Raw genomic sequence first — 26,826 nt, 5'->3', positions numbered from 1 at the left:
ATCTCGATGCCCTATACAGAATATACAATGGTACACAAACTGAAAATTAGGGTAATGCATAGTTATGCTGCGATCACCAATATGCATATGTACCATTAACCTACTCAAGATATACATTGAAAAGAATATACAAGTTCGTCAACTGTATTGATCAGTGCTGTACAGAGGGGAACTATAATATGAACATGAAAGATATATAGTACTCCTAACCGAATGAACAATCTCTGGAAGAACCAGCAAGGTGCGTTCTCAGTTCCCTTCTGAAATCCATGATCTATTCTTTCAGATGAAGGTGTTGAAGCTCCTGGCAAGATGCATGGTTGAAATTCTTGATACTTCTTCCATCACCTTCATCAGGTTTAATCTCTCTACATGCTTGACCATCAAAAACAGAAACTTCCAATCTTCAGTATGACTGTATGACGTGTTCCTTCCATGCCAGTTTTCACATGGAAATACTCCACCCATCATATCTTTCTTCTTCAGCAACGAGGCCTATTACAAAACCGAAAAGAGTACAGGGCTCAGTCATTTAAAGCAAAGAGAATCCCTTGGCACCTAAAGTATGCCCAGAGAAAAATTTCAACGCAATTGTTATAATATGAATTCAAAACTTTTCTCTCAAGTATACCCATTACAAAAAAATTGACGTCACTTTGTTTGGGACACATGCGGATGGCACCTTTGGGTTCGGGCGTCAAACCCACTATAGAAACTATCCGTGCAGTATATATTACAGAAGCAGGATCCATGAGCCTTGCAGGTAAGTGGCACCCTGTTACTGTTCTCAAAACAATAACTAATTTAAGCACAATCCTACAGGTACTTTTATTTTATGCATCTACTTCTTTAACCTTCTGGTAAAAAATAAACTTTTTGAGAAGTAAAATATCTTGCAAGGTTGCTGGTGCCCATTACAGTCCTAATAGGCACTCAACTTGCATTACTTACCATCCTCCAAGCACTACTCACTCGCAGAAACATAAGAAAAAGGATAAACGCAAAGAAAAAAAGGCGGATCAGATAGGTTTAATTGCAACCTAATGGCTATTGTTAAGATATATTTATTGAAGCTAGTGCGGAAAGAAAAGAATGTCCAAAGAATAAGATATAATAGTAATCTACTGTCAGTGTACCAGTGAGTTTATCATGCATAATGGTCTCCAACAGTTCTTAGCTAGGTAGCACAAAATTCAGCACATAATGGAGAAAAAGAAAAATCAATGTTACAAATACAAAAGCTATGCATTTGTCAATTACCAGAGTAAGCACCATATCCTCTGAAGAAAAAGTAGAGATAAGCATGGAAATGCCAGAAAGCCATGCCAGCAAAGTCTTGTCAGAATATTGACATGCTGTGAATGATATGAAAAATTGCAAGATCCATTTGTAGTTATCCCTAGCAAAACACAAGATAGAGAAAGGGAAGTAGTCAAAATATGATAGCAGTAAAAGTGTTATTTCACATATTCAAAAAATCAACAAAACATCCAAAATGTGCATTTCTTTCTATAGAACCTTTCCCATCTCATACTTATTATTTGAATAATTGTTCAAACCATTTTAGGTAATCATCTAAAAAGAACCTCAACCATAAAACTTACTAAGCTAAGCTTATTTGAGGTTCCATGTTGCAGAAGCAGTTCATTTCAACTTTAGCTGCTCGGTCAATAACCAAGGACACCCCACACAGAGATCACGACCAACTATAATTACATATACAAGTAGAATCATAATTGGTTCCCCTACAAATTTTGTCAACTGTTTTTTCACAAAAGAGTCATAATGACCTTTGGAAATGGCAAGATACAAGGAAATGCCTTAATTAAGCAAGTCAAAGAAAATGATGCACCATATTTTACCTAAGTTTTTTCAGTAGGAAATTCTCAAGTTCTAAGAACTAAAACCATGGCATCCACCATATATACATCCTTCCAAGGTTTTTGTGCGACACTGCTTCAGCAATTAAGCGACGTGCTTGGCCTTCCACAGCTAGAGGTAACGAAGGTGCTGCTCCAACACCGACAACTACTCCTTGCAGCCTGGCTTCAATATTATTAATTGCTCGCTGCAATAATCAGCAAGACACTTTCAACAATTAGATAGCAGTTAGAAACTCCAACCTCAAGCCAATCTGTTGAAACCAAACCATCAAGCTACAAATATTAGCTCAGTGACTCACTGAGGCAAGTCAACTGAATGATAAAATACTATATATATAGGTCCTACAGATAGAGAAAGATAAATTTGATACACAAATGACTAGCACAAAATACTGAAGATGATAAACCTTTGCATGTGGGTTCTGAACTTCTACCCCACTGGATTTATGAATTTTTGTCCACTCCACCAAAGGATCATGAATGAAAGTTTCAAGGACACTCATCAGAGTCTCCCTATGTGTCCTCAGTACTGAAAGTGTGATTTCGCATACCCGTATGAAGATGCCCTCATATCCAGTGATACCCAAGCCATCAATCATATTCTGCAGGATGCATGCAACAGTCAATTTAAAAATCTGGTTTGAAAACCACACGCAACAAGAAATGTTCCAGTACTATAGAATAACTAACAAATACAGTATATATGCCAGTAATTAATAAGAATATATCTCATTCCAGCCTAGAAACAATTTTCAAGAAAGTTCTGAAGAATCTCTTGAATTTATAGAGGTATTTTTTTTCATCTTTCACTTGAAACAGAGAATACTCTAAAAATGCAAAATATGGGTTACCTGTGTTAGCCTAAAAGGCACCAGTTCAGGCTTCTCCAACTGCAATCCTTTGTCAAATAAGCAACTAAAATCCACATGAACACAATCACCCGTAGTAGAGTCAAAGAGAATGTTTTCACCATGCCGGTCACCTAGCCCCACAATATGCCCAACCATTGACCAAACAGCAGTAGTATGTGCATAAGCAACCCGGGCCCTAAACCAAGCAGCTGGCTCAGAGAAAGTGGTCAAGAACCATTTATGAAAAACTGGAGGAAACATCGGAAATATCTTGTTCTTCAGCATCTCATCTTCTGGCATTTTACCTTGGCATTGATCATAAATCCGTTTAATTTGAGGATTAGTTTTCTGCCTGTCAAATTTCCCACAGGTTATATATAGGTCTTGAAGAATATGCCGGAGTCCACGAGTGTGCGGCACCCATTCCACCATGCCGCAGTCTTCTGTTAAAGGAATCACTGCAAAAGTACGGATATAGAGTTTTCTTCGTCTGCTTTCAGGATATTTGGATAATAACCTGTTTATCATTGCATTGAACTCCATCATACGAGCATCTTTCCTAAGATCATCCTTGGGTTTGCAGAGAAATGGACGTTCAATACCATCACTGCCCAACAGAACGATCTGAATATATAAAGCAAATAAGAAGTCACAAAAATGAAATGCAACATATTACAGGATGAACTTTGAGGACAACTGACTCAAGAAAATTAATGTGAAAATGCGACTACAAACTTGTTTTACTCTCAAAAAGTTATATGCCAAGAAAGAAACACAATATGGGATATAGGCCTAGCTAACTTTTGAAGCTTAAGTAAAGCTGTACAACCAACAAACCTGAACAGATAATTACAGTGAAAAGAATGGATATCCATGTCCATTTGAAGTGAGTAACGAATTTGTGAGAACATTCAAGAGAACTGAAATGGTAGATTCAGTTATTCAGCAAAACAAACAGACACACAACAAAATAGATCTACAAAATCGTGTGGAATCTCTTTAGCGAGAAGTTAGTATTCGGAAGTATAACATTATAGAGATTCAGGGCCATCTATAAAACTTCCTGGGCAGACTGGGGACACAAAATTATATGGTAAAAACCATATAGTAAAAGATTAGTGCACCTAAGAGGCAATAGAAACATGGCCAAAAAATAACAAAATTTTCATATGCAAGCTTATGAGTATGAATTAAATCATAAGAACACATACTTTCTTAGGTCGTTGAAGAGATGAAAGAATCTCAGCCTCGTCAGAAATTCCTGAAATTGTTGGAAGATCTGAGGCAGAGAATACATCAGAGGTAAGTGAGTCAGTAAGGCTGACATTATATGTCGGTAAACTAACAGCGAGTGATTGTTGGATTGGCATAATAATTCCCAATGGCATCATCCTCTTTAAGGAGCTGAATTCAGTTGAAATATTAATTGTCCGTGCCCTTGCCTGGCCTGGGTGGAAGCACAACTTTATTAGATGATCAATTAGGCTAGCAAACTGCACAAACAAATTGCTTCCATTATTTCCTTGGCTAAACCCTTTTTTAGCATCATGTATGATTGCAGCAGCTGCTTCCCTTCTTGAAGGGACTGTGGATTTTGAAACAGCTGCCATAATCCACAATGCTTGTTGTGGGTATTGCCGGAGGACACAGGTGATGATGCATCTGACCAATTTAACAACTTCTTCATTCTGGTGGCACACTCTAGATACCAATTGAGGCAATACTGTTAACCATTGATATGTTGGCAAATCCTTCAAACAGCCACGCATGATACTCATTACCTGCAAAAGAATAAATGGAGATAATCATATTGGCAATAAGACAGAGGAAAGGATTTTTAATGTAGTCAACATTAACTATATTTTTGTATCCCATATATTACTGTACCTTCCCATGAACCTTCTTCATATCTTCATCTGATGATGAGCCACATCTGAGATAAATGCTCCCAAAGTCAAACCATAAGGTTAGCAACCTTGGAAGAGCTTGAAAGAGATTCTTGTGGCCTTTATGAAGCCCCTTAGCATAGAATAATAGTACATCAGGTACATGATACCACCAATGCTTCTCTGTATTTGGTACTGCTCTGCGACCTAGTTCAGAATTGTCATCCTGACGTTTCCTGGCATCAACGAGCACCTCATCACAATACTTAGCTAAATAGAAGAACCCTTTGTCCCACTTTGGCTGCATTTCTCTCACCCTGGAATAAAGTGTTATGACATCTTCCTTCTGCTTCTGTCCAGTGTAATGAATCCATCTGGTATATAGGAGAAGAGTGTTTGCAATATCTTGATTTTCATTCAAAGCTTGAGCATCGCAGGGTGAAGATTGGGGATTCAATGGAACCAACGAAAGAGAAGTAATCAGTGTCCTTGCAGCAGAGCCTACAGCCTTCTCTGGCATGTGCAGGAGAGCTTGTTGCAATTCTGCAATAGCGCCATCTGATCTTCTAGTACTCCACAGAAGTTTGGCCTTTTCCATGTGAACATTAGGTGCACCTGAAGCCTGGGCCTCTAGAATTGCTCGGTTTGCTGTCTCATAATGACCAGCCAGGCGACAGAGCTTTGCATATTGACGCCAGCAATTTCCCACTTGAGCACCAAGATCACTAGCACCAAATACCAATCTCCGGAAAGCTAAAAGTGGTTCTCTTGCCCAGAGTGAAGGTTGTGTAAACCTGAGCCGATTTTCCCAGTTATCCATCAATTTTGTGAATGCCAGATCACCAAGATGAAACTTTTTCTCCAAGAAAGAGCCATCACCAAGAAAAGTATGGAAGTCTTCCAACTCCCTTAGCAAGTGCAGTTTCACAATAAATGGGTAAGCCCGCATATAGGAATCCATGCCTGCTGCAGCAAGAGGAGCAATCAGAGCTTGTTTAGACAATGCAATCTTCTCAGCAACTGAGAAATGATCCTTTTTCATCATGGCCTGGATAATCTTTGCAACATTCATATCAAAGCAAGCATTACTCTCAGAGCTGCTACATACTAAGCCTTCTTCGTCAGCTCCACTAAGATACTCATTCATCAAGTCCCACTTGCTAAGCCTCCATGCTGCCTGCACACCTTGCATACACCATGTTTTCTTGTATTGGGGAAACCTGGAGACTAAACCATCCACATGAGTGACCATGGTCTGAAGGTGGCACATGTTCAGTAGACAGTTAAGGACATCTGAATGCCTGTGGACTGATGTAGGCTCCATCTGTAAGGCCTGCTCACAAAAAGTCAAAACCTCTGCCCAATTTCCTCCCTTTTTGTTTATTAAGAGCTGATCCTGTAAGCTTAATGATTTACGTAAACACGCCAAGCCAGATAAACCATCAGGTTCATCTAGACAACTGTATATTTCCATCAGAAAGGAAACATCATCATCCTCAAACATGCCGCTTCTCTCTGCTGCAGGGTTAAAGGAGCCAGACTTTTCTCGTACATGAGACTCGAAGTACATCAAAGACCTCGCATAAGCTTGACACCTATAGGAGGCTCTAGCAAGGGTTAACTTTGGAATCACAATCAGAAGCTCTGAAACATATTTACATTGTGAAAGGAGTTGATCCTGATCTGTATTAGGAAATGAACTTTGATCTTTGGACCTGGAAGCTTGCTTCTTAGAAGCTAATGTTTGGAAAGATTGGGACAGAGCTAGTTCTTGCTCAATGTCATCCACCCATTGCCCAAGATTATCTAAGAGAGTGAACACAGCTTGAATGCAAACTTCACTTTGCCCACCACTGATAACATGACTCACAGCACCAGTGTTCTCCGAGGCAGCAGCATCAAGAACAGATAGAATTTCTTCAGCTATTCCTAGACGAGCTTCCTCGATACCATGACAAACAGCATTTAAAACTAAATAAGGTAGCAGATATATTGCTATTTGCATATCATGACGCACTATGCCTCGACAAGCAGTAAATATGCTTGCACGAGATCCAGTGGCATGAGCAGTCAGTTTTTTTATCCAAAAAAATATCCATCTTCTAAATGACATAGAAGGACGGTAAATTGGGCCCGCTGATGTTGAATCAGCTACAGTTGGAAGCTGAAATCTAGAGGTTAGGCAAGGGGCTATTATCTCCTTGACATAGTTAGAGAACCGGTCCCACAATCTTTGACCCCTATTATTCATCCCACTACTATTTTCAGTACTCTTCTCTTTCAGTGGTTGTGACAAAGAAGCAGCAACATTCTCATCCAATGATGCCCCACAGCCTGCAATTTTTAGCAGCTCCTGTATTGCCAATGCAGCTGAGTCTTGAACAACAGTATCAGGTGCAGCTCTAAAAGCCCTAGCCAAATGTTTATGGATCAACTCAAAGATGAGATCATCATCTGAACATTCAATTTTAAAGCGTTGGCATGAAGACCCCTTCACCTTGGCAGGGTCAACTGCTCCCAGTGCTCCAAGACAATCCGCACAGACCAACTTCAACCGCTGCCCCACTACAGTCCTTGATTCTTCCGCACATCCTCTTAATAAGGATGTAATTAAAGAGCTTAAAACGTCCATGTTTGCAGCAACTTCGCCCGTGATCAAAGCTGTAAGATCTTCCCTCCTTAAGTTTAGTAACTTGTTCAACTCACATGCTACCATATACCTCACATTCAAGTTCTCATGGTTCAAACCATCAACAACATCTCTCAATTGATCCTTCAGAGTCATTGAACCACGTGCTTCCTGAATAAATTCATTTACTTCCATTAGCTCAAGAATACTAGGTAATGGAGGGAACTCACAAATATGCTGCTTCAATACAGTTTTGTTCTTTAATACCAGCTCTTCCAAAATTTTTACAACTTTGTTCAAATGCATGGAAGGACTTTCTTTATACTTTTCCAAGATGGGAAAAAGGGCAGCAAGAACTTGAGAAATTATATGCTTAGTGCTAGATGGTGATTTGTTTGCCAATTGCATTATGAAAAAATGTAAGAGAGAAAGACCCTCACTTTGTAGTGATTCTTTATTAATAGCATGCATAAGAAGAACCATAAGTTTTGGGACGTAGGTGTTAAGCTGAGAGCCCATCATTTCAATCAGTATCTTAATGCGTTCCAAAGCTTGTTTCTGTACCAATGAATCTTGTGAGTGAAGCATTTTTCTATCAATACTGTTAAGGAGGCCAACAAAATGATTCCTCAAAAAGCCTGGAAGATCTTCTGCCCCTGTCAGAACTTTGGCAATTTCTTTAATCATCTCAGGCACTCTTGATAACCTGCAAACAGAGACAATTAAGATAATTGGAAAAAATTACCAATTTGACAATTTGACAACCTTCCGATTATCTATTGATAGCCAAGAATCAGAGAGAACAAAAAAATGTTAGTGTCATATCTCCGCTAAAAATATATAGCTCCTTTTGCAAGCTCAACATTGAGGTGGGAGAGAGAGAAATTAAAAGCCGTCAAAGGGGGCTACTGTTTTTACAAGAGATCTTTAGCCTGCAAAAGGTCATTTTCTCTTCTTAGCATTAAGTTGTTGATACTAGATATATAAAAAGAAATTCTTTTATTTCCCTTATCAAGTAAGTTTAACTTAATCACTCTTGATCGGCTAGCACTAGACTTCATTTTAATTACGAGAAGGGATTTGACTTTAAAGTTATTTAAATGCTATAAGTTCAAAACAAAAGGACAACACACTGCTCTCACGCTTATGACTTCTTTATGGCTTGCTTTAGCTTTTTGGATAAGGCCAGCCATACCCTCTTTGTTATAGAGGATGAATTACCTTGCTTTTTTATTGGTAAGATAAATTCGAGATTGTGTAAGTAAATTCTTAAATCTTTCTTTCTCAAGTCTATTTTTCATTTCATCAAAATGAGCTTGAATCTAGGCTCTTCGAGAAGGTCGAAAGCCGAAGATGGAAAGCAAGAAAATGACACCTACAGGAGGAAAGGACTTTGAAGTCTAACTCTTAATGCACAAATGTCAACACTTGAGTCAAGGTCTTTAAATAAAAGAGGAAAAGAAATTAATGTATCTATTATCAAGATCTAAATGAGATACCAAAATGTATCAAGAAGAAATGGTCACTCAAATCAATGTATATCTAACTACTCTTTCAATGTCATTTGCCACAACTAAACACAGAGAAAAACCTATAAACTAAAGGTTCAAGACTCCACTATAAACAAGAATTGTTAGAGGTTATTCCAGTAAAAAATGAACCATGATTCTTCTTCCTAACCTTCCATTGTTGGCATCTCACCATCCTATAGCCTTGCTATATAAATAAGTCGAGTTATTTTCTTAAGAAACTAAGGGCAAAAAGTTGTTAAGATTGTATTATTCTACTCCCATAAGATTATCACTAATTCTAACAGTCTTGTCAAGCTATTTTGGCAGCATCTTAGAGTTGAAGCAATAGAAGGTCCCACCCCACCAAAACCAAGAGGAACGCAAAGAAAATTGTTGTTTTTCCTTCAAGCAACTGAAAATATTTTTATTATAATGAAAGGCCAAGGAAAGAAAGGACTTTGCCTAAAAGCACATGATAAATATTTTAGCAATTGTAGGCTTCAATATATATATAGCAAAGCAAAGTTAACAGCCTAGCCCAGGATGAATTTGCACTGAGGTGGTCAAAAAGTTAAAACGGAGAGCGCAAAAGACACTAGTAGTTCATTTTGGTAATCTAGAATGTTCATTTAACTTGAGAGGAGAAAGAAAGACACTAGTGGTTGTCAAGTTAAATGTTAATTTTGGTATGACTAGAAAGATACTGGTAGTTCTCTTTATCTTCTATCCACACTAAATGAATCATTTTCAATGGTCAAGGTTGGAGGAGAAAAAACAATCCATTTTCAAGAGTCCCCACCGTAAAAGAATGCTTCAATTCCATCCTTTAGGTCCCACTCTCTGTGTCTATACGGAGAAAGTATTTAGAGCTAACACTTGAATATCGGGAGTGAAAATAAGGGATTTATATGAGCAAATCCAAGAAAATCCTAATATTTTACATCCTAACATCATGTGGAAGTTCCTAGTTATTGAATTGAATAACAAAGTCCTAAGCCGATGGTGATCCGTTGGTACAAGAGCTCCCTATTTCTATAGTGGAGTTTCTTTGTTTCACACATCAAGTTCTTCCTTAGGAAGACAGTTGGGGATGACTAACATTCCTTTATAGTCTAGTAGCTCACTAGCTCCTCGATGCAAAAAATCGCTTGTTAAGGCCTTTGACTATTATTGGAATTCGAACAACCAGTCAAAGGGCCTTCATACTATTGACTTATTTATTGCCCTATATAACATTCAAAGAATCAAATGCCCTTGTTTGGCTGTTAACAAGTCAAATCCTTTGCCTAGCGAGAGGGTCATTTCTTCACGAGTGAATTGAGAGACAAATCTCATAGCCACCACGTGTAAACATATCCTCTTTCTTGTGATGAAGAGGTTTGTTTGTATGAAAAGCCTTGAATGGAATTGGTCACATGAAGGCAGTACTCAAATCAATCCACTATGTATAAGTAAATAAATAAATGAATAAAGCAACTTTTTAAGTAGCAGGGTATGCATATCCAATAAGGGGAGCGAAGCAACAAGCAAGCAACTTCACTTTACACTTGGTCAAAAGAAAGCCATAATTCCAAGAATAGTCAACAGACTTGTCCATACTGATAAATAAAAAGTTATCATCTTGTGTACATAAATGTCAAAGTTATCATAACGAATAAGGAAATACGGTCTCACTTAGAAAGATTGCAATGAAAAAAAAGAAAATTCCGTATTGAAGATCTCTTGACCAATATATGATCCATAATTCCCGGTACACCAATTGCGCTTAACTTGAACACTTTACTCGCTTATTTGAAAAAGCAAGTACCATGTTGCATCCAATCAACAAGAAAAAAGTTACAACGACAAGAAGAAAGAAACTTAACTACCCTTGCTCTAGGATACCTTTCCAGCTAAAGCATTGGAATTTTTGACAAATCGGATCTCACTATGAATGGAGAAAAGGTGCTTGCAATCGAGAATTAAGTATAAATTGTTACATCCATTTAGCTAAAGCTCTTAGCTTCAAGCTTAGTAACGACAAGAACCCCAGCTAGGGTAAGGAGGTCACTCCATCACCCATAAGTGTCGGACTCGCATTCCTTTTCCTTTTTGGTTAAATAAGATATCTCTTTTCTATAAAATAATAAGAGGATCAAATGGTTTGTACTCAATTGGATTATTTGGTTTTTGTCTTTTTATGTTATTTCATACAGTAAAATTTCTTCTTTTTCCATTTTTCCACGAAAGGTTATACCAGCTATGGGTACAAATCACATAAAGAAATGTAACCAACGTTTATTGGGAAAAGTAACCCTAAAGACCAAAAGTACTGTACTTTATATGTAACCATTGTTATTTCTTTGTCAAACACTTTTTCTAAGATCTTACCTATTTAGATTGAAATCTTCCTTCTTCCTAAAGTAAGGAGCTCTATTAAAGTGACTAAGCAACTGAAACAGGGAAGATCTTTTTCACTATGGCCTTATTTCTTGTTTAATAGCTCTATTCTAAGAATCATGGTAAAAGATTAGAAAACAATGACAAAAGCAAGTCCTCATAGTTCGCGTCTTAAGGGGATGAGTAAGCTGAGGGTGATAGAATTAGCTCTTCTCAAACCAAGTAATACAGCCATGGATAAATGAGAATGAAAAAGCTACTATTCGGTTAATGGAATTGGTCGTCTTATGCTTAACACATGTCGATAAATTAAGTCTATATAAGAACTCCCTAGGTAATAATGGGTTGCATGGAAAAGAGGTTATAGGTCCCTTTCAGGAATTGGATCTTTTCTTCCTACTATTGGTATTATATTAGAGACTATTTTCTACCAATAGTTGGCTGTTGGGCTAATCTATGGGATAAAAAAAAAAAAAAAAGACAGGGAAAACTTTTACCCATCACCCATCTGCCTCGTGGAAAGTGCTCTTGCTCTAGCTCTTGTTCATCCTTTTCCTTGCTCCATGTTAAAGGATGTGAGCATTATCCCACATCGAGTATATAAAAGAATATGCAAGAGTTTATAATGTAAAAGGGCAAACCCATTAACTTGACTTAAGTCATGCTAATGGTTAAGCCCAAATTAAAATTGATCGTTATTAACCCATTCACACTCCTCTCATTTCTAATCTTTAGGTCCATGGATTTCTACATGGTATCAAAGCCTGAGAATGGGCTTATCCTAGGACCTGTTTAATTTGTGGACTATATAGTCCAAGACCTTGGATTTATATTGGCCTTTGAGCTAGCCCGGTCCATATAATATTATCAATTGCAAGTTGCACTTGAGGGGGGAGTATTGAAGGATGCAAGGATTATCCCATATCGGGTATATCAAAGAATATGCAAGAGTTTATAATGTAAAATGGCAAACCCATTAACTTGACTTAAGTCATACTAATGGTTAGGCCCAAATTAAAATTGATTGTTATTGATCCATTCACACTCCTCTCATTTCTAATCTTTGGGCCCATGGATTTCTACACTCCATATGGTTTTGATAAAAAAATAAAAAAGAAAAGAAAAAAAAAAGGAATGGTTGTTTATCAGCTAGGAATTAATTTGAACCAATGGAGGGGCAGCATGGTGAATTAACAGGCATCAGATGTGCAAAATCTTTGGCTGCCAATCCAAAAATATTATGGCATGATAACATCCTGTAGCCAAAAACAGGCATATAATTTGCAAGATGAACTCAGCAAAAGATGTCAAATGCACATTTGTCAAATTCAACATTTAAGAGAGATGAGATTTCTAAAAAGACCAGATTGTTCATAAATGCAGTCAAACCAACATAGGTAAAAACATTAACAAGTACGCAATTACGGACTGCAGACAAAGAAAAAAAGTAATAAACAGGAGTCTGTAATTTACTTGAAATGTTTAAGAGCAAGTCCAGAGATTTATACCTCTGACGTATCTCAACTAAATTACCACCATCTTGAAAGCATACAAGTTCGTCTAAAAGCGCAGGTAGTGCAGCTGCAAATATTTCTTGGTTGTCGGAACCAGTCTGATTGTGGTAAAACTGCAAAGTGGAGAGTAATTCCTGCCTATTTGCTCGATGGAGGGCAAAAGCAAGCACTTTAGGTAGCCAGTTCACTATAAGAGGCACCAAATCACTGTTGACATATTTGACTAACTCCAATAATGCAAGAAATGCTTTGTCCTTATCCTGATGAGAGACCACAAGCTTTGGAAGAACTATGGGAATCATTTTCTCAACAAGTTTATCTGTCCCAACATCAAATATGGCTTCCGCAAACTCTTGGACCATTACTGGTCGACTTGCAAGACTCATTGTTAGATAGTCAAAGAGTTCATTTTGGATATGAACAGCTTTTGAAAGGATTAGTTCAAAGCCCCCTTTGAGATGGAAAAAGCAAGATTTCTTTATTAGCCTTGACGAGTTCATTCTCACAGTCATATGCGGATTATCTAGTTGATCAACCAACAAGATAAGTGAACTCAAGAAAAGTTCACTGGAGAAATCAACTGCAATCATAATTTGTGCTATAGATTCAAGAAGAGTCTCAACAATTGGTGAATCCTTAGCTGCCACCAGAGAATCTTTCAGTATATCCAAAAAATTTTGTTCTTTACTTTTACTTGGCGAATCCTCGTCCAAAAATAAACAACTCAACACAGAATCATTAAGGAAGAAACTGATCTGAGTGCAAAATGCTTCCCTTACAGCCCTTTTTGTATTGAGTAGTAAGAATTCAATACATCTAATCCATTCAAATCTTGTCTTAGTTAGGATATTAGAAGTACCATGCAGAAGGATACGATGAATAATTCTCACACAGCCAACCTGAACCTCTTCCAAAGCACCATCATAGAGAAGTTTAAAAAATAGGGACTGGAGATGAATGAAATCACAATTGAAACCCACTTCTCCACTTGGTATATCAGGAAGTTGTATTATTTTAGAGTATACTTCATGATTGGGTACAACACCTTTTTCACATATTGAACACCAGAATCCTTGCAGTAGGTAATCTACTGTCTGACTGTGTTTCACATTATTGATATCCAAATATAACTTGCATTCACCTCTCTCTAAACCATCAACACTACTGCAACATCCATATAGGCATGACATAAAACCAAGAGAAAAGGGAATTATCTGTTTAACTCTATCATGCACCTCTCTTCCCAAGAATCTGCAAATTGGGAGATGAAAACAGACGATCAAGAAGTTATTAAATTAATTAGTTTACTGACATGTAAAAGATGTACAACATCAATTCAAACAATTTGTTTTGAGCATATTACTTCTCTTCTAAAACAAAGCCTCCAGGATTCTTAGAAGTAAGCATGTTATATCAATGCAAGCCAAAAAATGAGAACAAGAAAAATCATAACCATCAAACTAGTTTCTTTTTACTAACTGATACAACAGAAACTTGACTCTGCATAGAAAGTTACTTTGACAACATGACTTTTCTACTTTTTCAGCATTCTGTAAAAATTGGGAACCTTGCAGAGAAATAGCAAACAAAACCCTATCGTATCATATGGCATATAACTTGCATGAATGCTTCATTATCATTAGGCTGCCTGCTACTCTTAACAAGGACTATAAACTCCACTCCATTTATCAATTTTAGGAATTTTGGAAAGAGCAAACTCAATAACAAATAATTAAATGATGCTCAATGAAGAAATTGTGCTTGCTGTGTGATCCTAATCACTTTCACCAGAGACGAGTTGCTTTACCTTTGCACACAAACATAATGATCTAAAGCATGACAGATTTAGCCTGAATAACAATAATATAGAGTGTTGTATAACAATAGGCTGCCCTTTTATTTTCAGAGATTAAGATTTTAAAAGAATTTAGAAAAGGACGGTGGACATAAAACAGGTGTCAATATATGACATTGCTTGTACCAAATTTTTTTTTAAAAGAAAGAACCTTCAGTTCAGTCTAACACGCCAACAAGTGTATTGAAGACTGGAACTTTCACTCTATGTCCTACTTGAATTGAATTTTCTCATTCACATTGTAGTCGATCAAAACATCAGTTGAACAAGAATAATTTTGAAAAAGGATATATACTTATTAAATAAAATATGCAAACACATTACAACTGACAAATCTTACCACATATTAATTAAAAGCACAATCAAACTGCTTTCAACTTATTTTCCTTTTAATATGGAATTTCCAAGTTTTGAAAGTAATCGGTCAAATTACAAATAACAAACAGCAGAAACAAATTGAAACACTTCAGATAATGTCTTAATGACTATTATAAATATACTGTCAATAAAAAAGGGAAAAAATGGAGTGATTCAGTGATGTGGGCAAACATGATTAATCAAAATTTAAACCCAAATTATAATACTAAACACATAGAGAAAGAAACACGAATGCAAAAGAATAATTGCAATTGTGAGAGATGATCAAACAAAGATGTTTTCTCCAGCTTAATACATGCTACATTAGCCCAGTGGTTGCTACCTTACCAACTTAAGCTACCAGGTCTAGGTCTTAGGTACATGACCTCTTCTAGCATTCAATTCTTTGATCTTATTTAAAATGTCGAAGGCTTTGTTTGGTGTAATTAATCTATTTCCTGGGAAATTGAATTCCTAAGGAAGTTATCTCCCAAGAATTAGAAACTAAAAGTGTTTGGTACATAATTTGACTTCCCAAATGACAAATACGCTTGAGTAGAACTCATTCCCAAAAGCTAGCTCAAAGAAAGAGGGTGCTTAATCCACATATATACATCATAACAGCTCAGTAACTAGGTGATATGATATAAATACAACTTCTAATGCCCTCTCTCACGTCTGGCGTGACATACAAATGGGTTGGATCCAAACCCATTATCGCAGACAAAAGGCTGGCTCTAATACATTAATGAATGGGCTTGGGTAGAACTCATTCACAACAGCAAGTTCAAAGGAAGAGAATGCCCAATCCACATATATACACCATAATAGCCTAGTAACTAGGCGATGTGGGATAAATACAACTTCTAACATCCTCCCTCATGCTTGGCATAACATGCAAACAAGGCGGATCCAAACCTATCATTGTAGATAAAAGGCTGGCTTTGATACCATGACAAATGGGTTTGGGTAGAACTCATTTCCAAAAGCTAACTCAAAAGAAAAGAGTGTCCAACCCACATATATACGCTATAACAGCCTAGTAAGTAGGCGATGAGAGATAAATACAGCTTCTAACACCAAGACAAAAATTTATTATGTTATTTATATGTCTTAAAAGATACTAATACCCAAAATAAATATGACCGATATATCATCAAATAGTATACAAATGATTTTTAAATATTTAATAGCTAACAACAACGAATTTAATGAATAATCTTTATTCAAACAAATTAAAACAATAAGAAATAGACTTTAAAATATAAATAATTTATTATTATATTAGAAAGCACAAGTAATTATTTATTTATATATTTTGTTTTTAATACACATTTAAAATTTAATTTTTACTTATCAAATTATTAGGATATAAAAATAAATATAATTAATACTTAGCTATTAATATTAATTAGTGAAGCAAATTTTTAAATATTTAAGAGCATATTAGTCAATTGAGTTCTACTTAACTAAGGAAATCCTACTTACGTAGCCCCTCCCTCAGCCTACCCCTCCTTCAACCTACTCTCCCTCAGCCCACCCCCCATGTAAGTTACTTCCTTTATAGTAAAGAAAGTTGGGTTGTCTCCTTCCTACTTAAAATTCTTTTGATCATGCAATCCAAACAAAGCTAAAATATCTATTTCTCAAGAAGTGGTATTTCCTTCACTTACCTCATACCAAAGGACTCCAAAGACATCTCAAGTCTTAAGCTTCTAGATCACCCAAAATCAAACTATCTAAATAGGTCTTACCCAAATATTGTTCTCACTAAACCCATTGAACATGCATTAGAATAGAAAATTAGAAATCCAAACCGCCCAACCTAATAATATGGCAACCCAAACTGGCCCAATCACACTGGGTTAGCCCATCGGCAGCCTCACCTCTTTGGTTAAGTGGTCCTTTATAGGGTTGATCATGTATGTACAAAGCACCACTTAAAAATTCCTATATGATAATTACATTTAAAAAATAACAATTGTATAACAAATTATATATATATAGCCAAAATAAAAGAACAATACTTTATAGTCAACTCACTCTAGCCTTTTGAACATTTGTGCAAGCACATCAAGACCAGACCACAAGACAATCACTGGCATAGAAACAATCGTTTCAAGTCTAACTTCTTCAGCTCCATCATGAAGACCCAAATCCAAGACTTCCATAACACTTTCAGTTTTGAAACTAGGGCCAAGCTTAGATACAACTTGAACAGAGTTACATTTTGCTTTCCATGGAGGATGTGGCCCACCAACCATATGAGAATGAGTCCATGGCAGCTTCAATAACATGTGTACAAGATCCACATCATCACCCTTAAGTTTGAAAGGCTTGTCCTCCATGAGAAGGGTGCCTAAGTAAAAACAGCTTAATGAACCCAATGGAATAACAGTATAAGTGTAGATATAAAGTTCCAGTTATTAAGCCATACATTACTTAAAGAACACTGTTTAAAATCAGAAATGTGTAACGACTCAACAATGTGCTCGAGAAGAAAACTGAAGCTGGACAATCAAAAACTAAACTTCTCTTATCATTGGGCTGCCAAGGAAAATAACAAACTGAAAGTCTACTTCAGAATTTAGAAGTGCAAATATCTTTATACCATTAAACAGGAGATGAAACTTAAGATGAAGATAAGACAGCACAGTTACTCTGGAAGTACTTAATATGTATAGAAACATAATTGAGAAGTAGTATACAATCTCCACATGTTGAAACTCAAATATATCAAATAGAATGAGAGATATTAGCAAGGGCCCTAGCCATCCAATGTTTCTAATAAGCAAAGCTCCCACTAATGATTTTCAACATGAAATCATTTATCATAAAGCTTGTGAATAGGAAATCAGCAAGGATTTTATGGTAGGTGTATTTAGCATTAAGCAGCATAAAATTTAAATATTAGAACAAAATAATGTTAGAAAAGGAACCATCAATAGTCTCCATCAATAGTCTTAGGTAGAGCTTTTCTGAGAATCAGTGGCAAGAAGTATTTTCCGGATAAAAGTTAATGCTATTTATGACAAAGAGTAGGTTATCATCTTACTTTGCATAAGCAAAATACTGTGAATTCCTTCCAGGTAGATGGAAATGTCAAACGTGAATAAAACACCTCGTCTTGCCTACAAAATGTGCATCTCAATCAACTACTGGGAAAGAGATAGATGAATAAAAATTTCACAAATCAAAGTACCTGCTCACATATCCATGGTATCCATGAATGCATCTGCTGGAAGATGCAGAGTGACATAATGGTCATTGGGTATCTACAGAAGGAAATACAAAGCATGCTAAGAGCTGCTAATGCAACATCTGGTATTAAAGATTTACATTCAGAAGGAGAAGACTGCAAAATGTCAAGTAGTGAAAGAAGAGATGCATGCATAAGGTCTGCGTACTCTTCCTCTTCTCTTTCAAAACTAACTATACGAGTAAGCTTACTCTCCTCCAGAATATCAGCGTCAGAAACCATAACATTTCTTTCAAACCGTACGCGTTTGTTCTTGATGGTATCTAAATCCTGAATACATCTCTTTTCTCCAACCCTGGTGTGCTCAATTGATACATAATATGATGTGGGTAAAGCCACACTAACCTTATTCACCACTCCCCCTCCAACCCTCTCAGGACCAAGGATTAAGAGAGTTACATGAAGGCAATCGACTAGGGAAGGGCATGGTTCTGGAAAACAAAGTATATTCATCAGAGATTCAGGTCTCCAAATATGAGGGGGACAAGTTCTAGCAATCCGTGTGTATGCACTGCACAAAGCCATCTGAGTAAAAGGAAAAAAGAAACATGAATATAACTTAACAGCGGACATTGGGAAAACTAATGCCTTGGAAAAATTACCACGCCTGCAACTTGCTTAAGTTAAAACAGGTTTAGCATCCAACCTTAAGCTCTTGGCTCTTGGTTCTCCACATTGACCAAGGGAAAACATTCATTAAATCAGCAGCTGTTAATTTCACAACATCATCAGGACAACTAGAGTGCAATGCAGTAAGGCAACCAGCAATGGAGGAATCATACACCAAGCTTCTGCAATGCAAGAGAAAAATTATTGAGGACATCATTGCATGACTTCATTGCAAGCTATCATGATGCAAGTAATATCCAATAAAATTCTATAACAAACCACCAAGCCGTTCACGCACACCAAATGCAGTGAGAGAAAAAATTGTTTCACCACATAGACCACAAATAGTGGCTTATGAGCAGTAGTAGATTAAACTACCAGCTCATCATTCACATGAAGCATAAGAAGTTGCAGGAAGAAAGTGACAAAAACAACTTAGAAAGTTATGGACTTCTAAAGATCTGGAGCCCTTAATTATTTCCTCTATGCCTCAGAGAATCAACATTGATGAACTGTTTGGTCTGCAAAATTCCAGAGATTAATACTTATGAATAGTTACGAATATAAAGAGTCAAAAACCTAAAAAGCATCTCCTGACACATATGCGCCTGTAGAGGTATGAACAAAATTTTCATCCTTTCCTTCATTGTAAGGCTTATCACATCTTGATTCAGCTTCATGTACTTTGAGAGAAAAAAGGTAAGAATTATGGTGGATGAAAGAGACTGAAAGATTATCATTGTCATTATCAATTCTCAGCAAAAAAAAAGAATCAGTTGATGATGCTTCCTGCATTGTGGCCTTTACAAAAGGTCATATCTACCCAACCTGTAGGCTAATTTTGTGTTTGAAATTGTGGCCTCCAAGTAACAAGTGCACCAAGGCTTAGCCTCTTTATCATTTACCAGAAAATTCGTAATAAGAAACTTATACTCAACCATTTTTGGGTCCTCCAACCTTAAGAAGTTAGAGTAGGCTATATGGATCATAATCCTCCATCCCGCTTGGTTAAGAAAATATAAATGTTAAGAACTAAACATTTATGAAATATGGACCTTCAAAACACAAGAAAGTCTTATGTTGCAGAGAGTCGCAATCTCACAGCATGGCCATCACTACAATCATGTTAGCAGGACACCATGGAAGGTTGCCTTTAATACAATAGAAAATTGAATTTGATACAATTTTTGCAAGAATTTGACTAAAGAACTAAAATCTAAATACTTTCAATGATATTTCCTCAATATAAAGAAAACATGTGCTGACTTGAAAAGAAGAGAAATTGTAGAGCAACTAACCATAAATGTAACATAAACTCGAGGATTAACAATTTAAAAAAAAATAATTAGAAGTGTTGTAAATTTTCACTTGAGTTTTCTGACGACTTTGTAGAGTTACTTAGAAGATTGAACCTTAGATTATAGCAGGATAATAAAATTGGAGATGTATTGAAAGATAATTCGATATGTTTTCCAGATAAATCCAAAAACCAACAATGCAACTAAACAATCATATTGAAGGCAGTTACAGTTACACATGAAAATCTTAGATTTAAAGTCATATGATGTAAAATTGTGGCTGTTCATTGATTATGTGGGGCATAGAGGTTCAACAGCAGTTTATCAGAATCACCTACCTAAGAGCCAAATTTACCAACCATGACAAGCAATCAAGAAGCTACAGCATATAAATGAGACTATCTAATAAAGAATTCATTCTCTGGCTTCCTAATAAAAAATTGCACCTAATAGTAAAAAAGAAATCTCTTTCAGCCATTGTTCTACCAGGTTGATTTTCTCAATGCACCATTAAAGATATCTCTCATTGTAAGTCCAAACACATACCTGAATACTGGAAGTCCCTCTTTGTCCTTACTTAATATTGCAGCTATTGACTGGATTAAATTCTCATGAGGAATGATGTCATCATATATCAATGATCCGATTATGCGTGCAAAGTCAAAACAAGCCTTCCACAAAATTTTAACTGTCAGACAACTATCACAAAAGTTCACACAATGAATATGAATAAACCAATTAAAACAATATTTTCCAATAATTACATCCAAATGCCCGTTATACTAAATTAAAGAAGCTAATATTGTCAAGTTGTAGAAAATGTTTATGCCCACCATATGCAAGTCAGCATCTCCATAGCACAAGAGAGAACAGGCAGCCCAAACATTTGACATATTAATGAGTCCCTCCACATATAAAGTTCCTTCAGTTAAGCATTTGCTAATAAGCTTAATCATCCAAGTTGCAAATGGTTGCCACCTCTTTTTGCTGGTAATGTTGATCAGGATACCAGAACCATCCTGGGGTTTACTGATTGCAGGAACATCACTTAGACAAGTAGGATCACTGAGAACACCAGCAAAGGACTTACAGAAACACTTCAGAGTTACTGTAGCAGAAACTGGAATATTTTTGGCTTCAACAGAAAGCGATGCTGCATACAAAAGATCTGAATGCAGAAGAAGAAATGTTAACTTTACATATGTTTATACCTCGTCGATGAAATTGTGAAAATATAATAGAGACATACCAGATGCATGACTGGATCATTTCTTCCCCTAATAAGAGACAATTATATAAAGGTGTTTCTTACCTTCAACAGCCAACATGGCATCTATGAAAAATTTACAGTACGTGTCTCGTGCTCCAATACGAAGCAATGATAATAGAGATCCAACCGTTTCAAAAATTACTCCATGACGTGAGCTGAAACATAGCAGTTCTCAAATAGATAGTTACTAAGAACTATATGAATACAAGTATAGACTTATTATTTGACAAAAATCATTAATTAATCAATTTTCAGGAAATAGTTTAAATTAAATTGGCGGTGTCTTTAGTATGTTGTAAAGCAGAACTTCCCTTTTAGTAAGCACTTCCAACTATTAGGGCCTTGGTTCAAACAGATCATGAGCAAGAGTTCAGTTGAATAGAATTCTTGTAACATCATTTCACTTTTAACATGATTTCATTTCTTTTTCAACGTGCCTCTTTTGTAAGTTGAAATAATTGAATTCTAGCAACTAGTAGGTTCCCAAACAACAGAAAATGACTAAATAGAATTCAATTGAACGGAATTCTTACATGCTTAAACATTCCAAACAAGGTAAAAAAATGCTTCGTGGAATATCATATAGAAACATATCTCCATACTTGGAATCTCAATATCACAAAAGAGAAAAAAAGATAGATACAATAACTTCAACTATTATACTATTGATTGTAAACCCTATCAAAAAAATTATCAACCAGTAATGTTAAAAATCACTCACCCAAATGCAGGTTCCGCGAAGAATGGAATTATCCTACCAATCACCGGTAGCACAGCACTAGCCTTCCCATGGTAAAAAACGCCAGGAAAATTTTTAGCAATATGAGAAATTAACTTCAATACAGCAATAACCTCTCGCTCACTAGCTGCAAGAAATTGAAATTTTCAACAGATAAAGCAACTAATAAGTTTTTTTAGTAAGAATAAAAAGAGAATCGTTCAATCGAATCTCTCAAAACGGAAAAATTAGGGATTAAGATACCTGAGGAAGAGGGAACGACGTAGGAGTGAAGAAGATTAGGAAGGACGGCACGGAATCTGTTCCCCAATGCATCATCATCGATGGTGTTGGGTGGCGTGGAAGAGGATGCGGCTATGCGTTCTCGGAGTTCGTGTATTAAGCTTGAGAGGTTAGTGGCCATTATTTTTGGCTTCCCAGTGTTACTCTTTCTCTCTTTCGGCTTTTCACACTTCATTCCCTCCTAAATTCGAAATGTTGAGTTGATAGACGCAACCATTTTTGTTTCATTCTGTCGGACTGACTGAGAGTTGTCCTCGCATTTTCTTTAGGGAAAAGGTGCAAGTACACCCTTAGCGTTCGGAAGAAGAAGCAAACAAACCCTATTCTATTTCTTTTTGCGCAAATTAATAAGTATTTTAAATAAAAATATATCTATTGGCGCCATAATTTCGATAAAAAAAGTCTATCGCCCTCCTAAACTTTTGGAGAAACCTCTCAGATGCGTAAACTTATAGGGTTAAATGCACCGTTGGTACCAAACCTTCATATTATTTTTCAAATGGTACCAAACCTTCAATTTGTTTCGTTTTAGTACCACTCCTATTATTTCTGTATCTTCCGTCAGTACTAAAGAGGAATCTGGCACTTATTTGCTGATGTGGTTGCCGGATTTATGAATGATAACACACCACTTGCCACATCTGTTGCTGACTTAACAACTTAATCATAGTCAGCAATTAACTAATTACATTTAATTTGAGCTAAAAAATTGAGAGAAATTGTAATGAAATTGTTTTCATCCTCTAAGCTAACCCAAAAGTAATCGTTGGTACCAAACCTCAAAAATCAATGCAAACCGCTCGACTTCCACCTCCGTTGTCAACAATCTTTGAATCTCTCGTTTCTCGTCTCTGACCTTCTTCTTCGTATCTGGACATTACAATATTGTAGAACAATGACACTCGACTGGTGAGTAAGGGATAAAGCCGAAGACCCACCACTATACTGTAAGTACAAGCGGGCCGATAGTTATTATGTGGTTATTGAAAGCTATTTTGCATCTTTCATTGAGTAATGCATGCTGCATTTATTTGGAAGTTAACAATGCAAGGGCTAGGGTTTTCCCTAATTCCTTTTTAAAAATGCAAAGAATGTTGATGATGTTTGTTTATAAACACTACTTGTGTGTGGTTGTTTCATATTTTTAATTTATTTTGCAGTGCCTAATTCCGAATACTTCAATTTATATTGGCATGATTATGGAGTTGATGGTAGATGTCAACCTAAGCTATGGGATATAGGAGCTATGGATTTTTATAGTTTAGATAAGATATCCAGGATAGAAATTGATTCAATGGCTAGAAAGCTAGGAATAAATCCTGAAACAAAGCTGATTATGTGGAAGGATCCTACAAAGAGTATGAGTGATGGGTTGAGAAGCCTTGAAACTGATAAGGATGCCTTAGAAATGGCAATGGTTGTGGAAGGTTCTAAATTAATGCATATATTTAGTAGGGATAAGTGTGAAACAAAAGAAAACAAGAAGGCTGGGGCAAAAGTTGGAGAAATGGGAGGAGGTACGTGGAAAATAAGGATGATGACTCACAAGGATAGTGATGCAGATTCAGAGGACAGTGAGTTTGTGGACTCTGATTATGACCTAAGGGATGAAGATGCAGATGATGATGCCATGTTTGATGAGTTTGTTGATAAGAAGCTTGAGAGGGATAGACCATTTGGTTCTAGAAGTGCTAGGCAACCTGCTGAGGAGTTGTCTGAAGAAACAGATGCCACAGTTTATGGTCCATCAGATGAGCTGTTGTCATGCTCCTCATTTGAAGACAGTGATGCAGATTCAAGGAAGCAGAGATGGCCTGTGTTTAATGACGAGACTGACATGGCAAATCCCTGCTTCAAGATTGGAATGCTCTTCAATTCCTTCAAACAATTCAAGGATGCTGTGAAGAGCTCATCAATCAAAGCAGAAACCAGGTTATATTTGGGCCAAATACAATTTTATATACATGACTTCTACAAGGTTCAAACATACCTAAAATGCTATAGTCATTTGATTAACCCAACCACCAGTAAAGAATTTTGGCCTAAGGCAACTACCCCACCAGTCTTACCCCTCAAACCAATAAAACCTAGAAAAGGCATACCTGCTAGAAAGAGAAAGTTAGAGGAAGAAGAGATGGAGGATCTAATCAGAAATGGTAAGGTCACCAAGAAGGGCTCTATGATGACATGCACAGTTTGTGGTGCTAAGGGCCACAGCAAGGGGTTTCATGGTGCTGCTGTTTCTACAAGAAGGGAAAAACTGCCTGTAAGTATGTCATTCTTCTCATTTACTTATGCTTGTAAGTATACCCAATTGGTACCAAACTGTGTTCTTTTATATCCAATTGGTATCAAACTATATCAAATTGGTACCAAACATTGGATAATTATATCCAATTGGTACCAAACATTAGTAATTTATATCCAATTGATACCAAACATTGGTTACTTATATCCAATTGGTATATAATACCCCTTCAATTTCTTTCTTTCTTATTGTAGGTGAAGAGGAAGACAAAAAAACAGCAAAAGAAAAAGGAATCAAATGTCGCAACCATCACTGCAGGAATGTAGATGACCAACCTGATCATGTAGCTCCTACAAACACAGCTCCTTTAGGGACAGCTTCAACATTTGATAATTTGTCACCGCTAATACCATTGTCACAGGTAAGTAATATGTCACCTCTAATATTTATTCAGTAATGTCAACTGTATGCTAACTTGAGACTTTATTATACAGTTATTCAATGTAACACCATCAGCAAAAGAATTAGAAAAACCTGCAGCACTCTACTACATCACCTTCAAGACCTACCAGCAAGAAGAGTAAAAGCATTAATGATTTATTGAGTGAACTGCCACCAGATCTGGCTATTGGAAGACTTTCACAAACACAGAAAGGAGGAACTGAAGCTAAGGAAAAAAAGACTTTCAAACCTCCAAGGTTGTTGAGCAAAGATGTTGGGGCTGAAGGAGTTACCACAATAACGAAACAAGACAAAGGAAAACAAAAGATTGATATAAGTGTTTTAATAAAGAAGAGAGCTTGGGTGCCTCCGAGAAATGCAAAGAACAAAGGAATTACAATTGGAAACCCTAAAAAATAATGTTTATTTTGGTTGTTGTGTTGTTAATGTGTTAATATATGTGTGGACCTAATATGTGTTCTTTTGACAGAATTTTATTTTTTGTAATGGCTTTTGACAGCCTTGGATGTAGGGTTCATGTGGACAGAATTTCTACATCCATTCACTTTTTGTTTAAACATTTCATTATTTAAAGTAATCAACAGAGTACAATTATTTTCACTCAATTTGTCTGTTGCGAGGATTGCTCTATATAGGACATGTCTGTGCATATTTATCATAACAGTAACATTCAAATGAAGCAATATTAATCAACTACTGTAAAAACCAAATACTCATTTATCATTTCATTCATTCAGCAGTAAATTACATAAGTAACAATAGTTGTAAATACTACTGTATCCAAAGTACATCTTTAAGTAAAGCTATATCTTCTAAATAACAATCCTAGCCACACCATAATAGCCAAGTTTAGACAGGTCCATTCTGCACTTAATGCTCCTTCTTTCTTCTTTCATTTTCTGCAGCTTTGAATTTAGCAAACTAATCAATTCTTGTACTTATTCAGCAGCTCAGTTGTAAGGTCAGATTCACCACTGTCCATTTTTAAGTTAATAAAATGACAAATGAAGAACATGTACAAGAAGAAGGTTCTTCATTATAACTCAAAACATATCAATGTAAGCTAAGACAGCATCCCCAAAACTTACTATAACAGAGCATAACCAAACTTGCGCCCGGATTTCCTTTCTGTTCGAGAGACGAAGCTTCACTTTCAGTTGTTTTTGGCAAAGCTTCACTTTCAGTTTGAGAGACGAAGTCAACATGCACATATAGATCAGTGGCTCAACTCCAACACTAAACACACTTTCAGTTGTTTCTTGCTCCATTTATTCGACACGATAAAGAACAAGAAAGCTACAGAATCGATTATTAGAGAAAGTAAATCAATCGATATAATAAAAATTAGGTTTCATAAATTGGAAATTTTTCTGATTTAGGATTATTTATTTGGGGTTTAGGGTTATAAATTGGGAATAAAAACTAGATGTTGTTAATTGCTGAGTTGGATAACTATTTGTTGAGTCAGCAACAGATGTGGCAAGTGGTGTGTTATCATTCATAAATCCGGTAGCCACATCAGCAAATAAGTGTCAGATTCTCTTTGGTACTGGCGAAAGATACAGAAATAATAGGAGTGGTACCAAAAAGAAATAAATTGAAGATTTGGTACCATTTGAAAAAAAGTGTGAAAGTTTGGTACCAGCGGCGCATTTAACCCTAAACTTATATATTTGATAACTTTTAAACAACTATAGGTTAACGCTAATATGCATGTATAGACTATGTCAGCAGAATTGATGCCAAAATATTCTATTTAGTATGCGTCATTTTTGTAAAATATATATTTGACTT

At 36.3% G+C, this 26,826-nt stretch overlaps 1 protein-coding gene across 5 annotated transcripts; it reads right to left on the bottom strand.

Moving 5' to 3' along the window:
* Positions 1-37: 37 nt before the first annotated feature.
* LOC8272353 (serine/threonine-protein kinase ATR) lies at positions 38-22,655 on the bottom strand. Of its 5 annotated transcripts, XR_007217155.1 has the most exons (18): positions 22,284-22,652; positions 22,023-22,167; positions 21,344-21,456; positions 20,865-21,199; positions 20,578-20,702; positions 18,771-18,915; positions 18,068-18,649; positions 17,921-17,996; positions 16,909-17,224; positions 12,648-13,904; positions 4,622-7,955; positions 3,946-4,515; positions 2,735-3,358; positions 2,291-2,485; positions 1,863-2,068; positions 1,261-1,399; positions 632-781; positions 38-495 (listed from the first exon to the last, which is right to left on the bottom strand). XR_007217155.1 is itself a non-coding variant. In XM_048378659.1 (16 exons), exons 1-15 carry the CDS (start codon positions 22,495-22,497, stop codon positions 1,901-1,903), a joined length of 8,199 nt encoding a protein of 2,732 aa, XP_048234616.1. In that variant the 5' UTR covers positions 22,498-22,652; the 3' UTR covers positions 1,461-1,706; positions 1,863-1,900. The 5 variants fall into 5 exon arrangements, 2 of the variants coding, with proteins under 2 accessions (XP_048234616.1, XP_048234617.1); XR_007217154.1 differs by lacking the exon at positions 632-781; XM_048378659.1 differs by lacking the exons at positions 38-495; positions 632-781; positions 1,261-1,399 and adding an exon at positions 1,461-1,706.
* Between the last annotated feature and the right edge of the window lie 4,171 nt (positions 22,656-26,826).

Source organism: Ricinus communis, chromosome 8 (genome assembly GCF_019578655.1).
Source record: "Ricinus communis isolate WT05 ecotype wild-type chromosome 8, ASM1957865v1, whole genome shotgun sequence".
Lineage (NCBI taxonomy): Eukaryota > Viridiplantae > Streptophyta > Magnoliopsida > Malpighiales > Euphorbiaceae > Ricinus > Ricinus communis.
This window is presented reverse-complemented; position numbering and strand designations above follow the sequence as displayed.